The 27,971-nt window shown below is 36.6% G+C and overlaps 1 protein-coding gene across 1 annotated transcript in view; it reads right to left on the reverse strand.

Moving 5' to 3' along the window:
* WDHD1 (WD repeat and HMG-box DNA binding protein 1) overlaps positions 1-27,971 on the reverse strand; it is a 57,820-nt gene that overhangs the window by 1,999 nt on the left and 27,850 nt on the right. The window contains exons 8-21 of the mRNA XM_034648685.1: positions 26,133-26,320; positions 24,609-24,793; positions 21,244-21,485; positions 18,175-18,312; positions 16,350-16,506; positions 11,617-11,731; positions 10,605-10,736; positions 8,303-8,520; positions 8,089-8,207; positions 7,585-7,641; positions 5,591-5,634; positions 4,770-4,940; positions 4,094-4,224; positions 1,252-1,390 (exon numbers count right to left, since the gene is read on the reverse strand). Coding sequence (XP_034504576.1) covers positions 1,252-1,390; positions 4,094-4,224; positions 4,770-4,940; positions 5,591-5,634; positions 7,585-7,641; positions 8,089-8,207; positions 8,303-8,520; positions 10,605-10,736; positions 11,617-11,731; positions 16,350-16,506; positions 18,175-18,312; positions 21,244-21,485; positions 24,609-24,793; positions 26,133-26,320 — 2,036 coding nt within the window. The remainder of the gene's footprint in view (positions 1-1,251; positions 1,391-4,093; positions 4,225-4,769; positions 4,941-5,590; positions 5,635-7,584; positions 7,642-8,088; positions 8,208-8,302; positions 8,521-10,604; positions 10,737-11,616; positions 11,732-16,349; positions 16,507-18,174; positions 18,313-21,243; positions 21,486-24,608; positions 24,794-26,132; positions 26,321-27,971) is intronic.

Below are 27,971 nucleotides of genomic sequence, written 5' to 3' on the forward strand. Positions count from 1 at the left end.
AAAAAAAAAAAAAAAAAAAAAAAAAAGAGTTGGATGCTTAACCGACTGAGCCACCCAGGTGCCCCTCCATCTGTCTCTTAAATCTATTTTAATATGTAATAGTTCCTCCTTCTTCCACTTTGTTTCCTTTCCCATTTCTTTACTGTAGAAAAGGAACCCTTCGGAGCTGCAGAATTTCTCACATTAACAGACTGGATTTAAGAAAATGTTTAAGTTTTACCTTAAACAATACTGATTACATTTTTAAGTATTCAAAAACACAATCACAACTTTTATGAAGCCTCTTCCTCTTCTGCTGCACAAGACCATTCAGATGCCATTTTATCTAATTCTTCAGAATTTTTATCCTCTTATAAATTCTTATAAAAAATGAGAAGCACAAAGTTGTCAGTGAAATTCTAATGAGGCTAGAGGTGGTTAAACCAGTTTATAGCTTCCTCATTTTATAATATCTTTACTCTTAACACCCAGTTTATCAAGGCAAGTATCTATTTCACCAGGTGCCCATGCTGTGTACTGTCATCCCTAGGGAAGTGAAATCTGAGGCTTAACTGATATGCCACACACATTCCTTCTCCTTGCACCAGAAAGCTGCTCCTAGACCTCCCTCACACGGCAGAAATTACATGAGGAGCAATAGGTACCAGCCACCTGTCCTAATTTCTGAGTGAAAGGCTATAATAGAACACCACCTTTTCCTCCCAAAAGCAGTATTCTCATTTTGGGTTTTGTTTTTGTTTTTTTAAAGTAATCTCTACACCCACGGTGGGGCTTAAACTCACAACCCCGAGGTCAAGAGTCACATGCTCTACTGACTGAGCCAGTCAGGCAGCCCAGTATCCTCACTTTGTATTCAATGTGGAAGTATATTATAGCATTTTAAAAAATTCTGCTTAAAGTACAAGAATCCTAAAGTCCAAACATGTGAATTAATTTCATTTTTACTTACAAATTTAGTTTGCTTTTGATTTAGAAGTAATGTACTTTTTCTTGGGGTATCCTCCCAACTTATATTATGTAGGAACTTATATACAGACATAAACAGTATATCTGCCCAAAATTTAACCATCAGCACTAACTAATACACATCCATATGGTCAAAGCTGACATTTCGGTTAGCTAATTTCCTCTCCACCAAGAGTTTACCAGAATATCTGCAATTTCAAAAAACAAAAAAAAAGGCATTTTCTGTAAGAATTTTTAAAACCTAGGAATTTACTAAGATCTCAATCTCAGCAAAATTATCCTTACCTTCCTTTCTTCAGCTGACAGTACTCTAAATCGAATCATTCCTTCTTTTATTATGTCTGCTTCATCTGAAAAGTCAGGATTGTCAGACAAAATACTACTTCTGTTTTCTTCCAGCCACATCTGGAACCCAGTCTTTGGCCTAAAATAGTAATATGTGAAAAAATTTTATACTTAAGATGCAATTCAAAGTGCCTTATGATTTTTCAGGTTAGTAATTAACCATTAGTCTTTGCATACCTATATAAAGTAAGAGAGATACAATTAATTACACTTGTTAATATTCATTCTACATATTACTTAAAACTGCCTGGAGACCACGGGAATAATGAACTGAAAAATCCCCTGTAAGGTCAATTCAAAGATTTTACTTACATTTGCATTTTCCAAGTGAAGCAACCATGAAGTCTACACTTTCAGCTCTTTTTAGAATACTGACACCTCAAGGTCTCCAATTCCACTCAGACCCTCTGGGCCAGTAAAATTTTTCCAAGTATCCTTGGTGGGTTCTTTTTCCATTTCCCAAACCAGCTATTTGAAATTTTTATTTCTCTCAAGATCCTTATCCATCCTTTCATCCTTGCTCTCATAGCTGACCTGGGAGTGTGGGTCCTTTCTTGGGTAATTATTATGTAAAGCATAAACACAGCACACTTGTCAATTTTATTAGACTTTACTTCTGACACAAATTGTCTTTAAGTCCCAAAGGTTTAATATTTACCGAGCACTTACTATCTGCTAGGCATTGTTCTAGACGCCATGTATTACCTCATTTCATCCTATGAGGTAGGTACAATTACTATCTCCGTTCCATAGATGAGGAAATTGAGGCTCAGAAGTGTGAAATAATTTATTCCAGATTACGCGGATAGCAGAAATCAGACGTGGGATTTAACAACTTGGCCGTTTGACTCCAGCGTTCCCATGCTTAACACACCAGCTACACTACTGCCCCTCACTACTCTGTAACCAAATGGATCCTGGATAACAAATTTAAGGACACAGCAAAAATCAGAGGTAAAAATACCAGGGAAAAATGTTTATGATAAAATTTTAAGTGGAAACAAAAGCACAGGATATAACATTGCATCTCTAATACAAATCTCATTAAATATAACATCTTAATTTTACTAAAAAAAGATTAGAAGGGAAGAATTACCTTTAGGAGCAATTGCGGGATTTTGCCCAAACTTTTTAATTTTTAGAAAAACAAGCTATTAAAAAAATATTACTAGTATGGCTAGAACTACTTGCCCTGATTTCTGGAAATACACAAATTTCAAGTAATCTTAATATAATTCTACTTTCAGAAAAATAATAAAAGAAATCAAAACAAATAGCAACACTAAACAAAGGTTCTTAAATTTCTAGAAATTAATAAATATTCATTTTAATCAAACTTGGGACAAGTCTAGCTAATAGCATGCAATCTCCCTGCCCCTAAACAGCTGGTGTTCAAGAGAAAAACAAAATTGAACATTTCTCTTCTGATTTAGTATATCAACATTTGTGACAAAATATTTGGATAAACAGTGATAATTCTTTAATGAGATTTCATCTAAGTAAGTTTTCCATATAGCCAGTTGATAATTAAAAAAATGGAATCTTCTTAAATAAAATCTTCACTATTTAATATCTAATTTGAATGTGGGACAAAATGGGAAAAATAAAAACCATAGCTACCCCTCAAATTAAATTGGTTAACATGAGGGGCGCCTGGCTGGCTCAGATGGTAGAGCACGCAACGCTTGATCTTGGGGTCATGAGTTTGAGCCCTACGTTGGGTACAGAGATTACTTAAAAATAAAACCTTTAGGGGCACCTGGGTGGCTCAGTCAGTTAAGCGTCTGCCTCTGGGTCAGGTCATGATCTCAGGGGTCTTGGGACTGAGCCCTATGTCGGGCTCCCTGCTTCTCCCTCTCCCTCTGCCCCTCCCCCTGCTCGTGCTTGAGCTCTCTCAAGTAAATAAATAAAATCTTTAAAAAAAAAAAGGGAGAGCTCAAGAAATGGGGTAACATATTGCATTGGCAGACAAATAGGATACAGGCAAACAGGAACTCTCGTATTGCAGGAGGTACAGAAAATGATGCAATATCAATGGAGAAAAATTTACCAATATATATTGGAATTACAAATGCACATAAACTTGAACCATACAGGAATCCATCTTATAGCTATATGCATACGTGAGAAATGACATTCATATAAAGTTATTCACTGCAGTACTATTTGTACTAGTAAAAGCCCAGCAACCACCCTCTGTCTACCAGTAGAGAACTGAATAAATTATGGCATATCCATTAGATGGATGTGAAAAGATTAAAGAAACTCTTTGTGTAGTAATATAAGATGTTCTACAAAAGCTGCTAAGTGAAAAAAAGCAAGGTACAGAATAATGTGTATGCTACCACTTCTGTAAAGATAAAAAAATAGATAAATATAAGTGAACATAAGTGAATATAAGAATATAAATATAATTCTGGAGGGTTATGTAAGAAATCTGTTATAGTGACTGTAAAGAGGGAAAGTGGGTGGACAGGAAAGATATTTACTCCCATGTAACTACATCTATTTTAAGATAAACAAAAAAAGAATTATAAAATATGTACAATTTAAAACACATATAATTTATCAGGGCATACCTTAGTAAGTAATATAAATAGACATTAATCAATATTTACGGCTTCCTTTCCTTAAAGTTATGTGTTCAGAATGCCCACTACCAGTGCCAATGTATTATTTGTAATTATGAACAAGAGAGTTGAATAATTTTGTATTGCTGTTTCTGTATACCTTTTATTGGGATATTACACCTTAAAAATAATAAATTTGTCTATGTACTGACCTTTGGTTTTCAGTGTTTTGAGGACACATAGCTGGTGTTTCAGATGATGAATTTTTAGGATGTTCTTCCTTCACATCCTCAGTCTTATCAGTTTGGGAAGTTCTTTTCTGGAAATAGGATGCTGCAGATGCCTGTAAAAACAAACATAATGAATACTGCAACACTATCTAGATTTTACACACTACAATCAACTTTTGAAAAACGTGGAAAAATATATTTAGAATTCTTACACCAACATATGAAGTCCTGAGGTTCTCAGCTGAACATAAACATGACTATAGACACAAAACCCCAAAAAACTACAAATTCCACATTTTCTAAATGCTGAATTTTATTATATGAAATGGAAAGATAAAACATTACTGTACTAATGACAAATCTGGGATGAAATGCCAAATCTAGGATGAAGCTAGAGGGCAAAATCAGAGTACAGAACAAGATTGGGGCCAGGTACTACAGCACCCTGCAAACCAGATAGATGCTTGAGTCCCTGCGCCCTGAGTTTGTGTGTGTGTGTATTTCAAAATGTGATTCTGAAGCAAAATCCGATTTGAGAACCACTGCCCTCACTAGACAATAATAAACAACTGGAGCCTCCTGTCTCATAGCTGAAAGAGTGAACAAAACAAACACATCATGTGCCGCTTATTGCTGATGTGGGTAGTTGAAACAGTACCTGCTTAGACTTTGGCTTTGGAACTAGAGGCTTTATAACTGGAGACTTTTCATTATTTGTAGCTCGATTAAGTGCAGTAGATTTCTTGGATGATTTGTTCATATTGTCTAAAATATTACTTGAACGTGCTGAATTCATTGAAGTCGCTGGCTCTTTGGAACTGGCTGATACCTAAAGAGCAAACTACTATTAGCATTTTATGTTTAAAGAAGAAAAAAAAATCCCAAGAGATCCACTGTTCCTTAAAATATCTATTAGGTCTATATTGTGGTCTCACATTTGGAATTGAATACATTTTGTACAATACAAATTAAGACTGATACACATATTAAGGGGCGCCTGGGTGGCACAGTGGTTAAGCGTCTGCCTTCGGCTCAGGGCGTGATCCCGGAGTTATGGGATCGAGCCCACATCAGGCTCTTGGACTATGAGCCTGCTTCTTCCTCTCCCACTCCCCCTGCTTGTGTTCCCTCTCTCGCTGGCTGTCTCTATCTCTGTCGAATAAATACATAAATCTTTAAAAAAAAAAAAAAAAAGAAAATTATTTATTAAAAAAAAAAAAAAGACTGATACACATATTAAATATACTATATCCCCAAAGAAAAGAGGGAATATCTTTCAAAACCATCGGTACTTAGAAGGTAAGGAGAACATACAACTCTTAGCCCACGTGTGAACTAGTGCTGCTTTCATCTGTTTTCATAAAGATCTGCTTAGTCTTTAATGCCTCCAAGTCTGGGGAGTGTCATCTGGTGGTTTGGAAATATTTCTGCATTGAAATGTATTGAAATGTATTTTAAATATCACTGGAAAGAGTTTACCTTGAAGGGGTTTACTCGTCCTTGGTTGCTAGAGGTAACTGCACCTTTCATAAGAAAGAAACCCTCACTTAATAGTGGTAAAACATAGAAGACTTCTGACTTCTGCAGTAACAGATGGAATATTTTAATCTGTATTATACAGAAACAAATGTACTTTGCAACTTAAAAACTCTTAACAACTATATATGACCTCCTACCTATTTCCAAGCCAAAATAAAAGCTATTAAATGGGAACTACCCCAACTTGTCACTATGAAATATACCAACCCAATATGTATAGATCTATCCTTTTCTCCTATTACCATGGAAGAATGTGCCTTGTTTTAGCTAAGGTTAATAATTCCTCTACTTGTGCTCTAGACCCCATCCCTTCCTGCTTTGTCAAGAAACTTGTCCTATCAATTGCTACACCATCTTTGCATGTACACCATCTTTTCCCTCTTTATTGGCTACTCAAGTTTCCCAACTTAAACAAACAAACAGAAACAAACCCTCTCAAACCCACATTCCCTCCAGCCCCCATTTTTAATTCCCTTCCCTATACAGCCAAATTCAAGAGCTGTCTACACAGCTATTTCCAGTTCCTCGCTGTTCATACAGTCCAACATCCAAAATAATATGGCTTCCAGCCCTACTACACTACAGAATCTGGTCTTGCTAAGGACCCAATAAACTCCATGTGGCCAAATCTGGTGGGTAGTTTCATCATCTTATTTGACCCCCTCAACAGTTTTCTATATAGCTGAGTGTTCCTTTCTTCTTGAGACTGTCTCCTCCCTTTGACTTCTGAGATAGATTCCTAACTCCTTCCTCTCTTATCTCATTCTTTTGATGGTTCCTCCTCCACCTAATGTTTAAATGTGGGGGATTCTCTAGCCCCTACGCGCACTTTCTTCTCACTTTGTAGCCTCCTCCAGCGCTCACTCACCCATGCCCATGATTTAAATTGCTATGGTTATGCCAACAATTTTCACTTTTTATCTCCCTCCCAGACTACTTTCCTGAGTTCCTAACCCAAATATTCAACAGTAGTTCATCATCCTATCTAAACCTGAGTTTCCCTAGTGTTTTCTAATTCAGTAAATGATACCATCATTTGTTCAAATATTCAAGCCAGGAAACTTAAGTCATTCTTTACACCCTAAACTTCCATCCTCTCTACATTTTCTTCAGAAACACTTCACCAATTCTTCTCCTTCTTTCTCCCATAAGTCACCATCACCCGAGTCCAAGCCACTGTTCAATATCACTTGGACTGCCTCAGTAGTCTCCTTATGTGCATTCCTTCTCTGCCAGTGTGCACGCTATGCCTCTGCCTGAAACCTACAACAGCCTCACAGCGATCTCAGAATAAAGATCCAAATCCTTACTATGGCCTACATGGAGCTGCATGATTTAGCTCCTGCCCACCGACCTCTGCTCAGCACTCTTCTCTGCCTCTGTGCTCTTCGCACCACTCTTACAGTCCTTACAAATGCTGTTCCTTAAGTCACATACCTTTTCCTTGCTTCTGCTCTCACCCACCTTAGCCTAGCTGACTCTTACTCATCCTGCAGGTCTCTGCTTTAAACATTCCATGAGGCCTCCCCTGGGATCCCAACCAATCCCTTACCACTGACTAGATTACAGCACACTATTATATGTTCTTATAATACCCTGTACATGTGTTTACAGGTAATTTTTTAAAATCAAAGGAATATATATACATGGTTTAAAAAGTCAGCTGGTACTATGTAAGATTTATGCAGGAATCAACCAAGCATGTCTGCTTGACTTCTGTATCTCCCACCTAGTCAAATACCTGACACATAATAGGCACTTAATAAATATTTGTAAAATTAGCAGTTTCATAAATAATATTTCCGATAAAAACAAACCAAGGGCAGACGGATGGAGGTGGGGGTAGGGGTAAGGGGTGTATTTGAATAGATATATCACTTTAAAGACTACTTGCACAACTTTCTTGATATTACAAAATCACAAATACTTCTTACCTGACTTAATAGCTGGCACATCAGAGGAATTTGCACTATTGGAAAATGGATTCTGTCCTATAAAATAATTAAGATAAAACAATACAATGCAAATGGGGAGATAAAGTTACTCTCTATAATCAACAATCAGCAAAGATGTCATGACAAAGCACAGGTATTCAATTTTCTTCAGCTAAGTAAAATGGGGAAAGCCACAGAATATGACATTTTTCATCTTTAAATTGCCTTAAAAATATATCTTATGGGGTGCTTGGGTGACTCCATTGGTTAAGCATCCAACTCTTGATTTCAGCTCAGGTTATAATTTTGGTTGTGAGATCAAGACCCATAAACTGGGTCGTGAGATCAAGACCCATCTGGCTCTTCGCTCAGCAGGCAGTCTGCTTCTCTCCGTCTCTCTTTCCCTCTGCCCTTCCCCACACTCACATGCGCGCATGCGCGCGCTCTCTCTCTCTCTCTCTCTCAAATAAACGAATAAATCTTAAAAAAAAAAAAGTATCTTGCCATGCTTATGTAATTCTGGTTTTTCTTCTATATCATCAGCTTCTCCAGTGTCCTCTACATCTTCTTCAACGTGGTTTCTAAGCCTCGGCTGGCTCCACTCTGTAGCAGTATTATTGTAACTAAAAGGCAATATATTATTCAGTAAGAGCTATGCAAAGACCAATTTAATATTCAGAACAGTAAAGAAAAATTCAAGCAACTGAATATTTCTTACCCAGCATTCAGATCTTTTCTGAAATCTTCCTCCTCCTCTTCTTCCATCTGGGGTGCTGCCAATTCAGCTGCCTTCTCTACAGCCAGTTCACTAAGTCTTTGGGCCAATATTAATCTCCGGGAACGAGAAGCATATTTAATGGCTAAACTCACAGCATTCTGCGTCATTAAATCAGCTAGTTCCACACAACGGAATTCCCGATCCAGTTTACAAGAAAGCTAACCCAAAATGGAAAAAAAATAAAATCACGTCAAGAGAAACTTATTTTTATTTTTTTAATTTTTTTTTAAAGATTTTATTTATTTATTTGATACAGAGAGACAGCCAGCGAGAGAGGGAACACAAGTAGGGGGAGTGGGAGAGGAAGAAGCAAGCTCCCAGCAGAGCAGGGAGCCCAATGTGGGGCTCGATCCCAGGACCCTGGGATCAGGCCCTGAGCCGAAGGCAGACACTTAACGACTGAGCCACCCAGGCACCCTTATTTTTTTAAATTTTTATAATTATTAATATTATTATGACCAATTAGCCAGCATATAGTATATCACTAGTTTTTGATGTAGCGTTGAACGATTCATTAGTTGCATATAACACCCAAGAGAAACTTTCTAAATATAAGAGAATGATACTAGTAGTAAAACTGAGAAAACAGCTTTCTAGATAATGTGTCTCGTTGATTCTAAGATGCATATTTTTATATATTTTAACCTCTCTGAAAGTTGGAAGCATCTCACAATTGATGGTGGGTCAGAGTTTAATTTGCAGCAATTTTTTAGGCTTAAATAAAGGTGAATTTTACAATCAATAGTAGCTTAGATTCAACGAAATAAGGCTTATGGTTTCAAGTTATTAATTGCAAGGGAACATTCCCTTTAAAATTCAAATGTGGTTTTCTTAAACTTGTTTTACTGCCCACATACCCTCACCCCACCCTTGCCAAATAGGGCAGCAAGTTCAATGAAGGAATAGATTATAAATGATTTATTTGTTATTACTTTGCCCAGAATTGGTACACAGATGCTACTAAGTGAGTTTGGGTGCAGGGAAGCAGATTTATCCATTCATTTTTAAGTGTGATTGTCTATGATCGCCAACTACCAGAAATAGTTATATAACTTCCAAATTAACAACTCCTTTTTCTTGCTCTATTTTTTATACGTAACAATACAAAACAAAGAGCATTCATTTAACACCTTAGAAAACACTTGACTACTTTTCTGTTGGTATGAATCTTGACAACTCAAAGTGAGGCAACTCAAGTACAATGTAAGGAAGACTACTAAGGGTTTCCTAACTCAGAGGGTAGAAGGATTATTTCGTTACTTAAAACATCCCACAACCAGTGCGTCAGCACAGGAGCTTTAGACAGTTGCCTGCATCTCCTTTTCAAGTTTTCTATCACTAATATATAAATAGTACTTCTTAATCAGGGTAGTACTCTGCCTCAGGGGGCATTTGGAAATGAAAAGTAGTATGGTTCTCACAGTAACCAGGCTAAACTTCCGGCATTTGCCAGGGGGACAGGAATGGTAACCCAAGAACTGACCAGTCTTCAAGCTGACACCCTGCTGAGAAACACTGTTCCAGAGGAAAAGCTCCTCTAATGTTACACGGTAAATAAACCAAACAGATTTTCTTACATGTGCTGTGGGAAGTAAAAAGGTTACTAGTTCCTAGATCACAAATGACATTTTATAAAAGGAACAAAACTTAGTCTACACTAAGCTAATTAAATTTCTTTAATACTAAACTCAAGGCAGTGTTGCATAGTGGTGACAACAGTGAATACCACCTTTTGCAACAACATTATGGATCTAGAGAGTATAATGCTAAGTGAAATCAGTCAGAGAAAGACAAATACCATATGATTTCACTCATATATATAATTTAAGAAACAAAACAAACAATGGAAAAAGAGACAAAAAACCCAGACTCTTAACTATAGAGAACTGATGTTAGTAGAGATCTCAGTAGAGATGATGGGTGAAATAGGTGAAGGAGGTTAAAAGTACACACATCTGCCTATGATCTTAGTTACAAGGTAATATCTTAAATATTTTATTTATTTTTTAAAATATTTTAACAACAACATCAACTGGGAAACAGAACGGAGTAAGGCAGAGAATTGTTGAATCACTGTATTGTACACTTGAAACTAACACTGTAAATTATACTAGAATTAAAATTTTTAAAAATTAAAAAAAATATTGAGGTTCTGGAACTTGGTTCTATTCACATACTTTTAAGAAATCCAATTTATAGAAAAGTGTAACTTTAATTTTTCCAGCATATTTATTTTACTTACCGCAAGCATTTTCATTAAAAGCTCCTGTTGTTCTTTTACTGCTTGATTTTTGGTGCTTTCTTCATACTCATAACCATTTTTAGCTAAATAATCAAGGTGATTGTGAAACATGATGGAACGCCAAAATTGTTCCTAGAAAAGTGGAAAAAGCTGCTTAGAGAAAACTAGCAGCTTAATACCAGGCAAGTGTTAAATATTTATCTTAAGATAACAGATTTTGAATAAAATAATTCTTGAAATACTCTTTCTATAGTTTATTTTGTAATTCAAATTTTAATGTGATACCAAAGCTTAACTTCATCTTCTGTCCTTAAAAAAAGGAAATATAGCATTTGAAAGTTTCTTAGCTATCATAGTTAATGCTCAGAGAACTTGGCAAACTATTTTTTATTTATTTATTTTTATTATTATTATTTTTAAAGACTTTATTTATTTATTTGACAGAGAGAGAGACAGCCAGCGAGAGAGGGAACACAAACAGGGGGAGTGGGAGAGGAAGAAGCAGGCTCATAGCGGAGGAGCCTGATGTGGGGCTCGATCCCATCACGCCGGGATCACGCCCTGAGCCGAAGGCAGATGCTTAACCGCTGTGCCACCCAGGCGCCCCGGCAAACTATTTTTTAAGAGGTTGGTTTACTTCCTGTTTAGAGTAACTAAATGCAAGATTTCAAATGACTTTTGATGGCACAGGGCTGGGACTACAGTGAGGCAAGCCTGGCCTAAGATACAATATTTACGGAGGCCCGCCCTCTCAGGCACTCACTCAACTCAGAGTGAGAGCCTTACCCTGATGTTCATACCCACTTACCTCACAGACAAAATTCCTGGAAGCAGTGATGGCAATCAGGTACCTTGGTGACCATAAGCAGTCATCCTCCCCTGCTGCTACCACTATTTATTTAATTATAAAGTAATGAGTATTCAACACTGGTCATCAGAGAAATTTTTAAATGTCTACATCATAGGTATTATATTATCAAATTCAGAGTGTCAAGGTAAGATTTCCACATACCTCCATTTGTCCTTTCTCTGTTGCAATCTGACAATAAGGAAGCTTAAAGGATAATATAGCTACCGCAGGGCGCGGAAGGGTGGGAGGAAACCGAGAACCTTTGCAAGGAATGCACCTGTCAGTAAAAAAAAAAAAAAAAAAAGAAAAGAAAATCTCACCACAAAAACTTCCCCTCCAAATCATAAAAACTGTTAAAATAAAAGATTTCCAAAATTCAATAACTTGGAATGTGTAATATTCCAATAGTTGGCTTAATAATATACTACAAATTATTCTTTTTTTTTAACTTCACACCTGATTAGGTTTAATCCCCATGCATTTCAAGAATTTCAACAATCCCTCCTCACATCAGTTTTTCCTTAGCAAACTGTCCACTTTTAAAATATGGCAGCTGTGCCATAAATAGTTGTCAAGGAATCCAAGTTATAAAACAGATCACCCAAGATGAAATGCTGATGAAGCATTTCACTTTTATTTATCAGTTTGGGAATACTGGTACTGCTCGTAAAAAGTGTCAAGAGAAGGGGCGCCTGGGTGGCACAGCGGTTAAACGTCTGCCTTCAGCTCAGGGCGTGATCCCGGCGTTCTGGGATCGAGCCCCACATCGCTCCTCCGCTATGAGCCTGCTTCTTCCTCTCCCACTCCCCCTGCTTGTGTTCCCTCTCTCGCTGGAATAAATAAATAAAATCTTTGAAAGAAAAAAAAAAAAAAAGACCTGTTCTCCATTAAATGCCCCTTTCATGAAAGAAGAGGAAAAACAAACTCATTTGACTGCTAATTTGGTGGGTTTTGCCTACAATGAATGAGCTTCCTGGAAACTGTGTGGCTAAACCATCTGGAGGAGAAAATGGAAAAAATAAACTACGGTTTACTAAGAAGACAAAATTACTTCAATTCCTTTTCAAATAAATAATAAAACTTGTTCTCTTATTAAAGGAAGAGTTGAAAAAATATCAGATTAGAGAAAATTGGGGCCAATGTCCAGACTAAGCTTCCCCCAGGCAATGAGTTTTGCTTTGTGTTCTGGGTTGCATGGAAGAGACTTTGTTCACAACTTATTTGGAGCACTTACTCAGGAGTAGATAATGATTTTACCAGCCAACCCTTCCAGGCTGCTGGCCTTATTTACTTTATGTAATGTAGCACATATAATCAGTACTGTAACATATGCTTTTTAAACAAACAAAATTCAAAAAAAGAATCTGTTTTCAAGCATGTTAAGTAACTCTTACGAGCTTTTAAAAACTAAAGAGAAAAGGAAGGAAGGGTGATGTTTGTAGAGAGCAAATTAGATTATAGCACACAAAATCAGTAAGCTCAGTTATATATTAACCAGTAGTGATCATGAAAAAAAATTTTCAGAGGAAACAATAAGGACAGTTTTTGCTAAACTGAAATGCATTTCAAATGGAGGTAGAAGTGATAGCTTCTACATATTAGCAATATTCATATTCACAATTAAAGGCAGGTGTTTTGTATGGACTCAAATGACATGTTTTTAATTCTTTTATTTATATCCCTAAGAGTTGAACAGAGAAGTCATATGCTAACTCTGTGTTTAACGTTTGAGGAAATGCCAAACTGTACCAGTTTATATCCCCACCTAGCACTGTTTAGGGTTCCAATTTCTCCGCATGCTCAAGAGCACTAGTTATCGTCCATCTTTTGGTTAATAACCATCCTAGTGGGTATGAAGTGGTATCTCTGTGGTTTTGATTTGCATTTCCTTAATAATTAATGACACTTAATAACTAATGAATATCTTTTCATGCATTATAGGCCATCTGTGTTTTCTTTTGAGAAATGTCTACTCGAATACTTTGCCTATTTTTTAATTATCTTTTTTTGAGTTACAAGAGTTCTTTATATACTCTTTTTTTTTTTTAAGATTTTATTTATTTATTTGACAGAGAGACAGCCAGCGAGAGAGGGAACACAAGCAGGGGGAGTGGGAGAGGAAAAAGCAAGCTCATAGCGGAGGAGCCTGATGTGGGGCTCGATCCCATAACGCCGGGATCACGCCTGAGCTGAAGGCAGATGCTTAACCGTTGTGCCACCCAGGCGCCCCTCTTTCTTTCTTTCTTTCTTTCTTTCTTTCTTTCTTTCTTTCTTTCTTCCTTCCTTCCTTCCTTCCTTTTCTTTCTCTCTCTCTCTCTCCTCCCTTCCTTCCTTCCTTTTCTTTTTTTAAAGATTGTATTTATTTGAAAGAGAGAAAGCACGTGCATATGTGTACAAGAGAGCATGGGTGGGGGAGCTGACAAAGAGCTCGATCCCAGGACCCTGGGATCATGAACTGAGCTGAAAGCAGACGCTTAACCAACTGAACCACCCAGGTGACCCAAGATCTGGCATTTCTAATAAGCTCCCTGGTGATGCTGATGCTGCTGGTCCATGGATCACACTTCAAATAGCAAGTACTAGTATATCTGCAGGACAAATCCTAAGGTAGATAAAAGAGCACATGCATTTCTAATTCTGATAGTTCTTGACAAGTTGCCTTCCATAGGGACTGTAACCAATCTATATTCCTATCAGCAATCATAAGCTTGATTATTTCCCCCCAGCCTCACCAGCTAAGAGTGTTATCAAATTTTCAGATTGTCCTCATTTGATAAGTAAAAAGAGAATTCTTTTTAGTTTTGATTTGTATTTTTCTTGTTTTGATATCAATCATCTTTTCATATATTTAAGAGCCATTTTTCTTTTCTTTTCTAACTACTGCCTTTCTTGAAATAGTCTCTACTTACAGCTTCTGTGATATGACCCTCTTCAAGTGATTTTTCTCTTATTTGCTTAGCTAATATTCCTTTTCCTCATTCAAAAGCTCTGTCTCCCAATATTTGACCTTTAAATGTGGGAATTTTTAAAGGGGTGGATTCTGTGACCTTTTTTGTTTCTTTCTTTGAAGTGGTCTCATTTATTAGTATGAGTTTAAATACCTTCTATACTCTGGTGATTCCCAAATTTATATCTTACATTCATGTATTACAATACCTTCTTGATATCTCCATTTGGATATTCTTCAGGCATTTCAAACTTAACACACCCAAGAGAAAATTCATTTTCATCTCTCTTATTTCTGTAAATGGTACGACTATCCATCTAGTTGCTTTAATTGGAGACATAGGTGTCGTTATTGAGGTTTCTCTTACTCCCAACCCCGCATCCATCAGAAAATGCTATGGTTTCTATCTCAAATCTAGTTTCCTTAATTTCTACTGCCCCCAAACTAGTTCCAGCCATACTTATAGCTCAGCTAGATGACTGCAAAATCTTCCTCAATGTTTCTCAGTGGAGGCACTGATAGCAACTTGGGGAAGGACAATCTGTAGTTGAGCAGGACCATCCTGCACGCTGTAAGATGTTCGACCGCCCTGGCCACAGCTCTCTAAATGCTACAGTAACCCCTAGTCATTTTGACCGCTAAAAATACTACCCCACATCTCCAAACATCCTCAGAAAGCAGGATAAATCCCGATTGAAAACTGGGCTCCCTACTTTCAGTCTTACTTCTGCCAATCCATTTACCACATGTATTCTTCTTTTTATAGTATAAATCAGATTACATCATTCCCCAGATAAAACTGTAAAATGGCTTCATGGTACAACTTCAAATAAAATACTAACTTCTCTATATGGTCTATAATGCAGCCTGTGTCTCACTTTCTGATATCATCATGGACTTATGCCTCCCATCAACCTTCACTTCTTGTATGCTATCCACGTTTATATTCTTTCAACTCTTTAAACAAACCTAACTCTTTCTGACCTGAGCACCTGCATGGATCATTTTTCACTCAATTTTTGCCTAACAGACTCCTTGGCCTTGGGTCTCATTTTAATACTATCTCTATTAAGAGTCCTATGTGACCAGGGCACCTGGGTGGCTTCGTTAACTGTCTGCCTTCGGCTCGGGTCATGATCCCAGGGTCCTGGGTTCAAGCCCCACGTCGGACTCCCTGTTCAGCAGGAAGCCTGCTTCTCCCTCTCCCACTCCCCCTGCTTGTGTTCCCTCTCTCTCTGCCAAATAAATAAAATCTTAAAAAAAAAAAAAAAAGAGTCCTATGTGACCATGCTACGAATGTGCCCTTTTGTTATTTTCATCATGGCTCTGCTCAGATTAATTTGCAGCACTTATCACAAGTAGTAATTAACATTTACTTATTTCTGTTATCTGTCTCCCCAGTCTGTAAGCTCCATGAAAGCAGAGACCTCTTTGTTCACCAAGTAACTACACAATGTCACTGCCAGTTGTTCAGACCAAGAAGATATCAGGTGTCGAAAAAGAGGAAAATATTTAATATTGAATAGAGACTATACGGACTGAGAATTTTACACCTGCAGTCAACTACTCTCCCTGGTTACAATTATTGAGCCTTTTAAAAATCTCAAAAAGCCACTAAATTATTCAATTCTAAATCATAGTTTAAAATAAAAGGCTGTAATAAAAGATGAAATGCCACCTTTAGCCAGTACTCCCTTCCCTGTCTGGCTGAAAAATCACACCAATAAACTTAATTTCTATTTTGTTCAGTAAGTTCTAAGTCGAGCAATCAGTTGAAAACTTCAAAATGAATATAAACAAATTTCTAAGCTAGTGAATATGGAAAGCAAATACATGAACTAAGGTGAAAGACAAAAAAAATTTTTTTAAATACCTTTAAAGAGTACAAAACAAAAAATTTCAAAGAAGTTTTTAGAAAAAATCAACTAAGCACTTTCTAATAGCTTACCTCAGTTGCTGGGGATTTTCATGGATACCAACCACCCAATAGTGATCAGATTTTCCTTTGCAGTGTTCTCTTGTGTTACATATGGGAGTCCATGTATTCCCAAGCCCTCTGTTAAGCATTCGAACAATGCCTTCTGAATCCACATAACAGGGGGTACCTACACACCAATTGAAAAAAAAAAAACACATGGAGAAATGGCTACATATTTGTGAAATAAATCCTATTTCAAAAATACATACCAATGATTCAACTGTCAATTCAAAAGCAAAAAGGTGAATAATTAAAGATCATTTCCCACAAAACTGCATTAACTACACGGAGTAAGGTCTAACTGAAAAAAGAAAAAAAATTCCAGGTGATATGACTAAAATTTGCCCCAGAGAAAAAGCTGTTTCAGTGAGAACTATGCCACCTGCTGGAATATAGCAGTATTTTTAAAAGCCAATTTCAGTAAAAAAAGTTAAACCTGAATCTGAAGTTTCACTAGTTAAGAGAGACTAGTGATACACAGTGATGATCTAGAGAAATCTGTCTTTAGTACTCTTCTTCCTCTTGCTTTCTTGGCCTTGTCACTGGTGTTCCCTAACTCCTAGGTAAGCAATTCTTTAACTCAAAAACAAGTAAGCATCCCTGTTTCCCACCTACTCTGCTCTCATCTCAGGAAGTACACAGCATATTCCCTAATTACCCCTTTCCTTATCTGTGACTTCATACACCTCTCACGCTGCAAACGGCATGCTCCTCAAGTCTAGATCCGACTAGTAACTGGGGAAAAAAATAAAGCTATATGAATGGAAATTATTAATGGTCACATTATTAGAACATAAATGACCAATTAATACCCTACTAGAAAACACATCTAGAAATGGTTGATTTTTTTAAAGACAAACTGGAGTTTCCAAAAATATAACTGAAGGACATGAATCTCCAAAGGAAATAGTTGAGCCAGGAAACGGGGCTAACAGGTACCTTAAAATAAAGTACTTCAAATCATCATCAGTCATAAGCCACTATTAAATGAGTGTACAAATGTAATTTTTAATTTCTTAGTGCCACATGAGGAAAGGGGGAAAAAGTGAAGTTAATTTTAATAATATATTTTATTAAATCCAATATATCCAAAATATGATGATTTTAACATGTAATCAACATAAAATAACTACTGAGATTTTTCTTTTTTTATACTAAGCCTTCAAAATTTGGAGTATTTTATACTAATAGCACATCTCAATCTGGATTATCCACATTTCAAGTGCTCAATAGCCACATGTGGTTACTGTAGTAGATAGTGCAGCTACTGAAATTTCCTATTTTTTGTGTAGAATCTGCTGGAAAAGCCAAACCTTCACTACTCTCCTTGTTATGTATAGCATACTTTTAGAGAAATGTATTTCTCTCTTTGTATGTTTTCTAACCAAAATTCACATGAACAGGTCTTATACATAAAAGCAATGGCTACCTTGCCTAACAATTCCAGTTTCCCACTGCCAACATAGTAAAGAAGTTTAAACATACAATATAGACAATTTAGCTTAAAAAAAATAATTAGGGGGGCGCCTGGGTAGCGCAGTCGTTAGGCGGCTGCCTTCGGCTCAGGGCGTGATCCCAGCGTTTCGGGATCGAGTCCCACATCAGGCTCCTCCGCTGGGAGCCTGCTTCTTCCTCTCCCACTCCCCCTGCTTGTGTTCCCTCTCTCGCTGGCTGTCTATCTCTGTCAAATAAATAAATAAAAAATCTTTAAAAAAAATAATAATTAGGAATAAAACAATGGAACAATTTCTACTTGAAAAAATGTCTTTAATATAAATAAATGAGTTTATCTTGCCTTCAGCTGAAAATCCAACCCATACTAGGTAGGATTTCCTTGTAAGAGGAAGAGGATCACCATGTAAAATTTGTTTTTTCTTCTTCCCCAGCTCTAGCAGTTGAACTCCAAGGCACTGATCACCATCAAATCCTGCACCTAGTGAGAATATATAAATAGAAATGAGGTTTCAAAGGCTATTTAGCTATAATGCAGTCTAGAGTACCTTCTGTGAGTTGATTTTGTGATAAATTCTTACATTAAATAGCACTACTCTTTATGGATAACTCACCTGACTGGTACCATTCAGGTATTAGAAGCAGAATACTATGTTACAAGGACTATTTATATAAAGTGGTATTAAGGGGTAATTCATTCACTCAAGAAATATTTACAAAGAGCTTACTATGTGCCAGGTACTAGGGCTACAATGGCAAAGACATGTCCTCATGAAATTTATATTCAGGTAGGAGGAGACTAACTTTGAAAAAGAAAAAAAAATGCAAAGTGTTATCAAAGAATTAAAATAATAATGTGATAGAGTGTCAGACTGAGTGGTTACTTTAGACTGGACAGGCAGAGGTGGCCTCTTTGAGAAAGTGAAATTTAGATGAGATGTAAATTTAAGTTAGTTAGTGGAAAGAGCTGTAATAGAGTAAACAGAAGAATCAGCTAATGAAAAGGTCCTAAAATGGGAACAAGCTTGGTAAATTTGAAGAACACAAAGAAGCTAGCATGGCTAGAATGAATAATAAGAAAATAATAAGAAAAAGTGGCAAGAGATGAAGTTGAAGAGGCAGGCAGAGGTCAGATCATGTAGGACCTTGTTAGCTGGGATAAAAAGTTTCATTTTTATTCTAAAGCAATGGGAAGTCATCAGAGGAATTTGAGCAGAAGAGAGACATGTTCTGATTTGTTTTTAAAAGATCATTCAGGCTGTTATATGGAGAATGGACTGTGGAAGGCAAGGATTGAAGCTAACAAGCCAGTTACAGGGCTACTGGTCCAAGAGAAGACATCTGGGTTGGACTGGGGTTTCAGTGGAGATGAAAACACAGTTTGGAATGTTTTACTCAATAGAACTGACACGGTGATATGACTTCACTGATAGGGCTGATGTGGGGGGGCGGCGAGGGAAAGAGAAGAATTCATGATTCATTTCTGCCCTGAGTGGCTGGGTTAATAGTATGCCATTTACTCAGATGGGGAAAACTAAGTAAAAGGCAAGGTGGAAGGTAAAAAACAAAAACAAAAACCCAAAGGTTTTATTATGACAAAGTTAAGTTTGAAATGTGTATCAAAATTGTACAGAGATTTCAAGTGGCCACTAAATACGTAAGTCTGTAGATACAAGGAGATATAAGTCACGGACACACAGATGTATTTAAAGCCACAGGCCTTGAGGAGATATCCCAGGGTCGTTTCTCAACTGCATTTTTGAGCTGAGTCATGAAATCAATTCAAAGTTGCAAACAGTATTTAAAGAAAACTGAAATTAGGGGCGCCTGCGTGGCTAAGCTGGTTAAGTGTCTGCCTTCCACTCAGGTCAGGATCCCAAGGTCCTGGGATCCAGACCCGCATCAGGCTCCTTGCTCAGCGGGAAGCCTGCTTCTCCTCTCCCTCTGCCTGCTGCTCCCCCTGCTGTGCTCTCTCTCTCTGTGACAAATAAATAAACAAATAAATAAGATCTTTACAGAAAACTGAAATTAAAGAGTAAATATTGTCCATGAGCCTTTTATTTCAGTTACATTTGCAGATATGTACAGAATAGCAAGGTAGAACATACTTCTTATTCGGGACAACAGTCAAAAGACTGAAAGCTCCTCATCTAGACAGGGTACTAGAGAAGAGGGGCTGTGACAGAGTCCTGGAGCACTCCAGCTAAGAGGCTGACATAGGAGGACCAGCCAGAAGAATAGCTGAAGGAGTTATCAGTAAGAAAAACATCTGGAGTGATGCCACAGAATCTGAGAAAGGAAAGTGCTGGGTGGGGGATGGGTAAAATAGGTGATGGGGATTAAGGAGTGTACCTGTTGTGGTGAGCACTGCGTGATGTATGGAAGTGCTGAATCATTATATTGTACACCTGGAACTAATATAACACTATTTTAGCTATGCTGGAATTAAAATTTAAAAAAAGAGAGAAAGATGGAACTAGAGTGTATTATGCTAAGCAAAATAAGTCAGTCAGAGAAAGATAAATATCATATGATTTCACACACGTGGAATTTAAGAAACCCAACAGATGAACATAGGGGAAGGGAAGGAAAAATAAAATAAGGTAAAAACAGAGGGGGAGGCAAACCGTAACAGACCCTGTAATTAAGAGAACAAACTGAGGGTTGATGGAAGGGGAGGTGGGCAAGGGGATGGGTTAAATGGGTGATGGGTATTAAAGAGGGCACTTGTTGGGACGAGTACTGGGGGTTATATGTAAGTGATGAATCACTAAATTCTGCTCCTGAAACCAATACTACACTATTTAACTTGAATTTAAATAACATTTTTAAAAAAATAGAAAAACAGTGTTCCCAATGAAATTACCAAAAAAATAAGCATAAAAAGATTATCAGTAATCTTTTTTTTTTTTTTTTAACGTAAGCTCTAGGCCCAACATGGGGCTTGAAATCATGGCCCTGAGATGAAGGTCGCCTGCCCCGTATCAATAATCTTGATAAAATCAGTCTTGACACATACTGGTGGGGACTGATGCAGAATATGAAGTGAAGAAAAGGAAGCAGCAACTTTTTAAGTCATATTCAAATTGTCTTGGTCCTGCATATTACAAGTTAGTTTATTTTGAGGCATTTAAGCTCTGAAAATTCTTATAAGATTTAGACATGGAAGTAACTAACCTTGGAATTCTTTCTAGAATACAGTTTTCCTACAAATATAGTATTTTCATTTTCATTGCTATTAGTGAATACAACAAAATTCTGTACAAAGATTACACTAATTCAAATACTAAAATGAATGCAAAAGGAGGTATATAACCCAAAACAAAATAAGAGAAACAGAAAAAAAAACTCGAGTAATTTTCATTTTACTTCAGGTCTTGGTAAAATAATAAAAGACTAGAAAAAAATCTACCTCTATGATAAACAATGAAAAGCTGTTCTCCATGTCCTGCCATTGATACTACAGGCCCAGGAAGACTAAACACCTCTTTCTGAACACCTCCAATAGTGAACAATCGAAGGAGCATGGCACTGGTGGCAGCAGCTGCCCATCCCAGACCAAGACATATGGTTTCAATATCTTCTTTTGGAGGCATGTCTACGATCCACTCTTTGCTTGAATCCCAAGAACTAAAGTGCAGACAGTGAAGCTTGCTAAAAATTAAAACAAGACAGAAACAATCAAACTTCCGTATTTGACATTTTATATATATAAAACTAATGATATCCAGTGACAAAACCAAATAGCTAATTTTTCTATGAAAACATAAATAATACAAAAATAGCTCTGAAAAAGTAATTACAAAATATCCTTAAAATGGACTATATTAAAACCATTAACAGTCATGTTAACAGGAAAATGCTCAAACTTAATGTTAAATGAAAACAGGCAGACAAAAGCTGCAGAATATGATCCTAGGTTGCAAATATACAGAAAAATCACAACTAAATTTTTAAAAAGGGAAGAAGAATCAAAATGTTAGAGTTCACTGCCAAAAAAATTTAATATAGGAAAACAAAGGAAAAAAGGAAAAACAATCACACATAATCCCACCAGCAAGATCACCAACCACTGCTAACAATTTGATATGTTTCCAGTCTTTTTTCTTTGCATACATACATACATACATGTAAGTTATTCAAGTTAAGCTTGGGAATGCAGATACTATAGTATTTGGAACCAGAGGTAGTACTGATTCTCTGAAGAGTAATCTTAAATTCAATTTTATTTTATTTTTTTTAAAGATTTGTTTATTTGAGAGTGAGAGAAAGAGAGAGTGAACGCAGGATGGGGGGAGTGGCAAAGGGAGAGGGAGAAGCAGACTCTCTGCTGAGCAGGGAGCCCAATGCAGGGCTCAAACCCAGGACCCTGGGATCATGACCTGAGCCAAAGGCAGACACTTAACTGATAGAGCCACCCAGGCACCCTAAATTCAATTTTAAAATGAAAAGTAACATTGAATATAAGCTGTGAAATAACATATCCAGGAAAACAGAGAAAGATATCTGAAATCAAAATTACACATGGAAACAAATGTTCTAATTATGTAAGGCTCTGAGTTGGAGACACTGAGTCAACAGTGTCTATTAACTAATTAACTAATTAATTTAATTCAATTTGAATTAATTCAATTAATTAATTCAATTAATTTAATTCAATAATGAAGTATTAAGTGGATTTTACAATGTATAAAGTAGGAAACCAATTAAAATGTTAAAATGTGTTTCTCAGACTCTAATGCATACTCAATCACCTACGGATCTCATTAAAACACAGATTCTGACTTAGGTCCAGGGTGGGGTCTGAGATTCTGTTTTCAACAAGCTTCCAGGTGACCCATGCCCCTAGTTTGTGGACCACACTCTGAGCAGCAAGAAGCTAATGTATCCAATCAGGATTTTAATTTCAAATCACCTCGGAGTTGGTAAAATCTATGATCAAGTGTATAAGCATTAAAAGCAGCTGAAGAAAAGATATCAGGAAAAGGCCATCTGGCTGAAATAACAGAAAGTTGAATAAAAATATTTTTTCTTCTTTAAAAAAATATGCATTCAGCATTCCACTACTTTTCCATCATAATTTTGTCTATGTATCTATCTACTTACCAAATATCGTTCTGCCCCCTCCCTTTTTTAAAAGAAGTTTCAATTCTAATCTATATTGACAACCCCCCCCCCAAAAAAAACAGAAAAAAACCCAGGTTAGTAGCTGTCCAAGCCTGGTATTAATTGCGGAGGGATACAAGAGAACATTTCTGAGTGATAAAAAATATTTTGAGGGGTGCCTGGCTGGCTCAGTCAGTAGTGTGTGTGACTCCTGGTCTCGGGGTTGTGGGTTCAAGCCCTACACTGGTATAGGGATTACTCATAAATATAGCAGCAATGTCCACAATAGCCAAACTACGGAAAGAGCCCAGATGTCCATCAACAGATGAATGGATAAAGGAGATGTGTTATAGGGACGCCTGGGTGGTTCAGTCAGTAAAGCGCCTGCCTTCGGCTCAGGTCATGATCCCAGTGTCCTAGGATCGAGTCCCACATCAGGGTTCCTTACTCAGTGGGAAGCCTGCTTCTCCCTCTGCCTGCCATCCCTGCTTGTGTTCTCTCTCCTCTTTCTCTCTGACAAATAAAAAAATAAAATAAAAAAAAAAAAGATGACACACACTGAAATATTACACGGCCATCAAAAAATGAAATTTTGCTATTTGCAATGACGTGGATGTAACTAGAGTGTATTATCCTAAGCTAAATAAGTCAATCAGAGAAAGACAATTATCATATGATCTCACTGATATGTGGAATTTAAGGAACAAAACAGAGGATCAAAGGGGAAGACAGGAAAAAATAAAACAAGATGAAACCAGAGAGGGAGATACCATAAGAGACTGTTAATCATATGAAAAAAACTAAGGGTTGCTAGAGGGTAGGGGGGTGGGGGATAGGGTAACTGGGTGATGGACATTAAGGAGGGCATGTGATGTAATAAGCACTGGGTAGTATATAAGACTGATGAACCAAAGGTCTGTATCTCTGAAATAAAAAATACATTATATGTTAATTATTGAATTTAAATTAAAAAATGTTTTAAAAAATTTTTAAATAAAAAATAAAAATTTTTTGATTGTGACAGTGGTTACCTGAATACAGAAATATTCGTAAAATTCATCAAACTTTATACCCTAAAACAGGTACATTTTATTGTACATGAATTACACTAATAAAGTAAATTTAAAAAGGAGGCAGGGGTTTATACAAAAAGAAATCTAGAAGTATACATACCAAATTGTTAACAGTGGTTATATCTGAGAGTAGATTCTGGGAGGAACTTATATTTCCTAAAAATCCCGTACTGCTTGTTCGTTTACAATATATATTAAATATTATATAATTATTTCTATAAATATAAATAATTATATAATATACTATATTCATCTATATGTATATCTTACAATACTAATGAAACAGTAATAATGTTTTATCTAACTCTAATTTCTCTTACAATTACAAACTGTGAATTACGTCATGTCATCTTTTTTTTCCCCCAATGCAGGGCTTTAATTCACAATCCTGAGATCAAGACCTGAGCTGAGATCAAGAGTCAGATGCCTAATTGACTGAGTCCCCCAGACGCCTCATGTCACCTTGACTTGTGGTTAGAGAATGTAAAGGAGAGGACAATTAGGCAGAAACAGACATGTTCTGAGGTATTATGTATGAAACTCTTCTGTATCTAACAATTCAGCAGTGACAAATTCTTCCTAATAATCTGGAATTTACCTTGCTAGTTCATCAGTGCTTTCACATGCCAACAAAATAGCCTCATAAGAAAGATCTGCTACTGTGTAATTCAAAGTGTTTGATAAGTGTGTTGCATGGTGTATGGAGGTATCATGGAACTCCACATCTATGGCATTGTCTTGCTCATCATTATAGCAGCGAATAATTCCAATAGAGTTCCACACCTACAAACATTAAGGTTAAATACAAGTCTGAGAAAAATTAAAGGTCCTCAAATCAGTAAAGTAGTACAAATTAATAAATATAATTCAGTCTGTATCAAAATTGAAGTTATGGGAGCAACCACAGCTCATTTACCTTTAAAGAGTTTCAAGTAAGAGTAGTGACATCAGAACTACAATTACTATCTACTCTTCATGAGAAGAAGACACATAAATATTTACTAGCAAATGGAGTATTTCATTTAATATTTTGAAAATTACATGACTGCCATAAAAAATACAATTTTGAACAACCAATCCATTAAATTCCCCAAAAGAAATATTTCAAAAAATTTATTTACTTATAAAAATGGATATAAATGACAGCATATTTTCCTGTTCCAACTAACTGGTTTATATTGTAGGAATAAATATACACATTTTAAGGCAACATAAATCAATACCATTTAGAAAACTTATCTTCCACCCATATACACTACAGGCTCACACTAGGCCCTAGTGTTTCCTTTCCTCTCCTACAAATAACTATAAATAAGAAAGCTGACAATAAAAAATCAGGACCTATTATTTAATGATGATTACAGACAGCAATAAGAAGTCTTATTAAAATAAAACTTCACCTTTAATACTTAACATACAAACCTTATGCCAGGCCTATACCTTTCAAAAAGGACAACAAACAAAGTATTCATTGGAAAACCTCTAATAACTAACAAATAAAAATATTAAACTTTTTAGTTTTCAAAACAAAAAGCTAATATATTCATTCATCTGTTTAGGACATATATTCTTAATGCCTACTGCGCCATACTTTGTTCTAAGTGCTATCAGTAAACAAAAAAGAAACATCTCTTATCCTTCTGGAGTTTATATTCCAGTGGGGTGGGTGGGGAAAAGAGGCAGAGAGTTTGTTTTCCATAGTACTTATCACCTTCGAATATATTATACTAGGAGCTGCCTTCAAAAAACACCTTCTAACTAGTGTTTTGGAATCAGTATAAACTTCTATATAAAAATATGAGAAATAAAGTTTGGAAGTACAGTCATGAGATATTGCAAGATATACAGTCACATTAACTTATGTTCATTATGTCACTTTGGAAAGCAGAATTTTATTTAACATGATTTCCAATAGTAAGGTTGAAATAAGACTAAAACTGTAAGTTAACCATAAAATAAATCAATCACAAAATTATAATGAACCAAAGTGCTCCAGGCCAGTTAATCAAGGTTTTTAAAAATATTTTGTACCAAACAAAATTAACTACAGTGAGATAAAATACTTACACGTTAAAGAGTTAGATAAAACTATTATACACTTAAATGTAAATCCAAGGCTTACCATGAACCTATGAGTGAGATGCATGGGTGTAGAACCTGACTGGAATGGCTTTTGCCGGGGAGTTGGCATTGGCCCATCATAAAACGGCCTTTGGGATGTTACAAGTGGTAGATTATGAATGCTGTCTGCCTGATCATCTTCCTCCTCCTCTTTGAGAAGACTAGAACCAGTTTTTAACATTGTAACATCTAGAAAACAAGGAATTCTAATTAGAGAATCATAAATACCAATGATCTGGAAAAAGGAAAGCACTATGAAATCTAAATAACCTTTTCCACTCACTTAATAACATTAACATGATATCTGCCTCTTCCACTATGTTAACATTTACAGTGATGGTGCAAAAACAATGGAGGGTAAAGTTGGTGTGGTAACATGAATTAAGACAGTGGCACCCATCTGTATTAGTCGACTCATTGTTAACCATCACTCAATTGCAGTAAAAATATTAATTCTGCTGAATCTTGATCTAATGCATAGATTTTTAAAAAAATGTTCTCTGCTAAAATGGGAAGTGTGCATAAAGAAGTGTGATGTCTGTCGCAAAAGAAAAAAGCATTTGAGCAATGGAGTTGTAAGCTGAACTAGTTGATTTTTTCACAGAACACCATTTTTACTTCAAAGAATGCCAGATAAACTATGGCTATGCAGACTTTGCTATTTGGTAAACGTTTTCTTTAAATAAATGAAGTTGATCATTTAAGAAAAATGACAGTCGAGTTTGTTGTCAATGATCAAATTTGAGTTTTCAAGCAAAAATCAGAATATTAGAAAACTTTTTTTTTTTTTAAAGATTTTATTTATTTATTGGACAGAGATAGAGACAGCCAGCGAGAGAGGGAACACAAGCAGGGGGAGTGGGAGAGGAAGAAGCAGGCTCATAGCTGAAGAGCCTGATGTGGGGCTCGATCCCATAACGTCGGGATCACGCCCTGAGCCGAAGGCAGACGCCCAACCGCTGTGCCACCCAGGCGCCCCGAATATTAGAAAACTTTTATCTGATCTGTCACTATAAGCTTGACTGCTTCCTAATATTTAAAAACTTCTGATGAGATCGGTTATGATACTAACAAATATAACACCGGATAATGTGTCAATATTAAAAGACCTGCAGACCTGCAGCGAACCAGTATTTTCCAAATTACCAATCCATATATTTCAAAATCAAACATGGTAAATAAAAAGATCCATTCAAGTCAGACCAATGGATTTTAACGTAACACAGCTGGAATGCTCACTGGAATTTCTGGATTCCACACTGCAAGTTAGCTGAGTTTTTGGTACAGTAGCAAAGAAGAGTATCTACAAGTATTTCAGTAGGCTGTTAAAATACTCCCTTTTCAAACTACAAGTTCATGTTAGCCTGAATATTCTACACATACGTAGAGCAGAAACAACATATATAGCAGTAGACTGAATTCTGAGGCATATCAGAGAATCCAAGTCATCTTCTATGCCAGACATTAAAGAAATTTTCAGGGGCGCCTGGGTGGCACAGCGGTTGAGCGTCTGCCTTCGGCTCAGGGCGTGATCCTGGCGTTGTGGGATCGAGCCCCACGTCGGGCTCCTCCGCTATGAGCCTGCTTCTTCCNCTTCTTCCTCTCCCCCTCCCCCTGCTTGTGTTCCCTCTCTCGCTGGCTGTCTCTATCTCTGTCGAATAAATAAATGAAATCTTTAAAAAAAAAAAAAATTTTCAAAAGGATAAAATAATGCCACTTTTTTTAAAAAAGATTTTATTTATTCATTTGACAGAGAGAGACAGCCAGTGAGAGAGGGAACACAAGCAGGGGGAGTGGGAGAGGAAGAAGCAGGCTCCCAGCGGAGGAGCCTGATGCAGGG

Source organism: Ailuropoda melanoleuca, chromosome 20, assembly GCF_002007445.2.
Source record: "Ailuropoda melanoleuca isolate Jingjing chromosome 20, ASM200744v2, whole genome shotgun sequence".
Classification (NCBI taxonomy): Eukaryota; Metazoa; Chordata; class Mammalia; order Carnivora; family Ursidae; genus Ailuropoda; species Ailuropoda melanoleuca.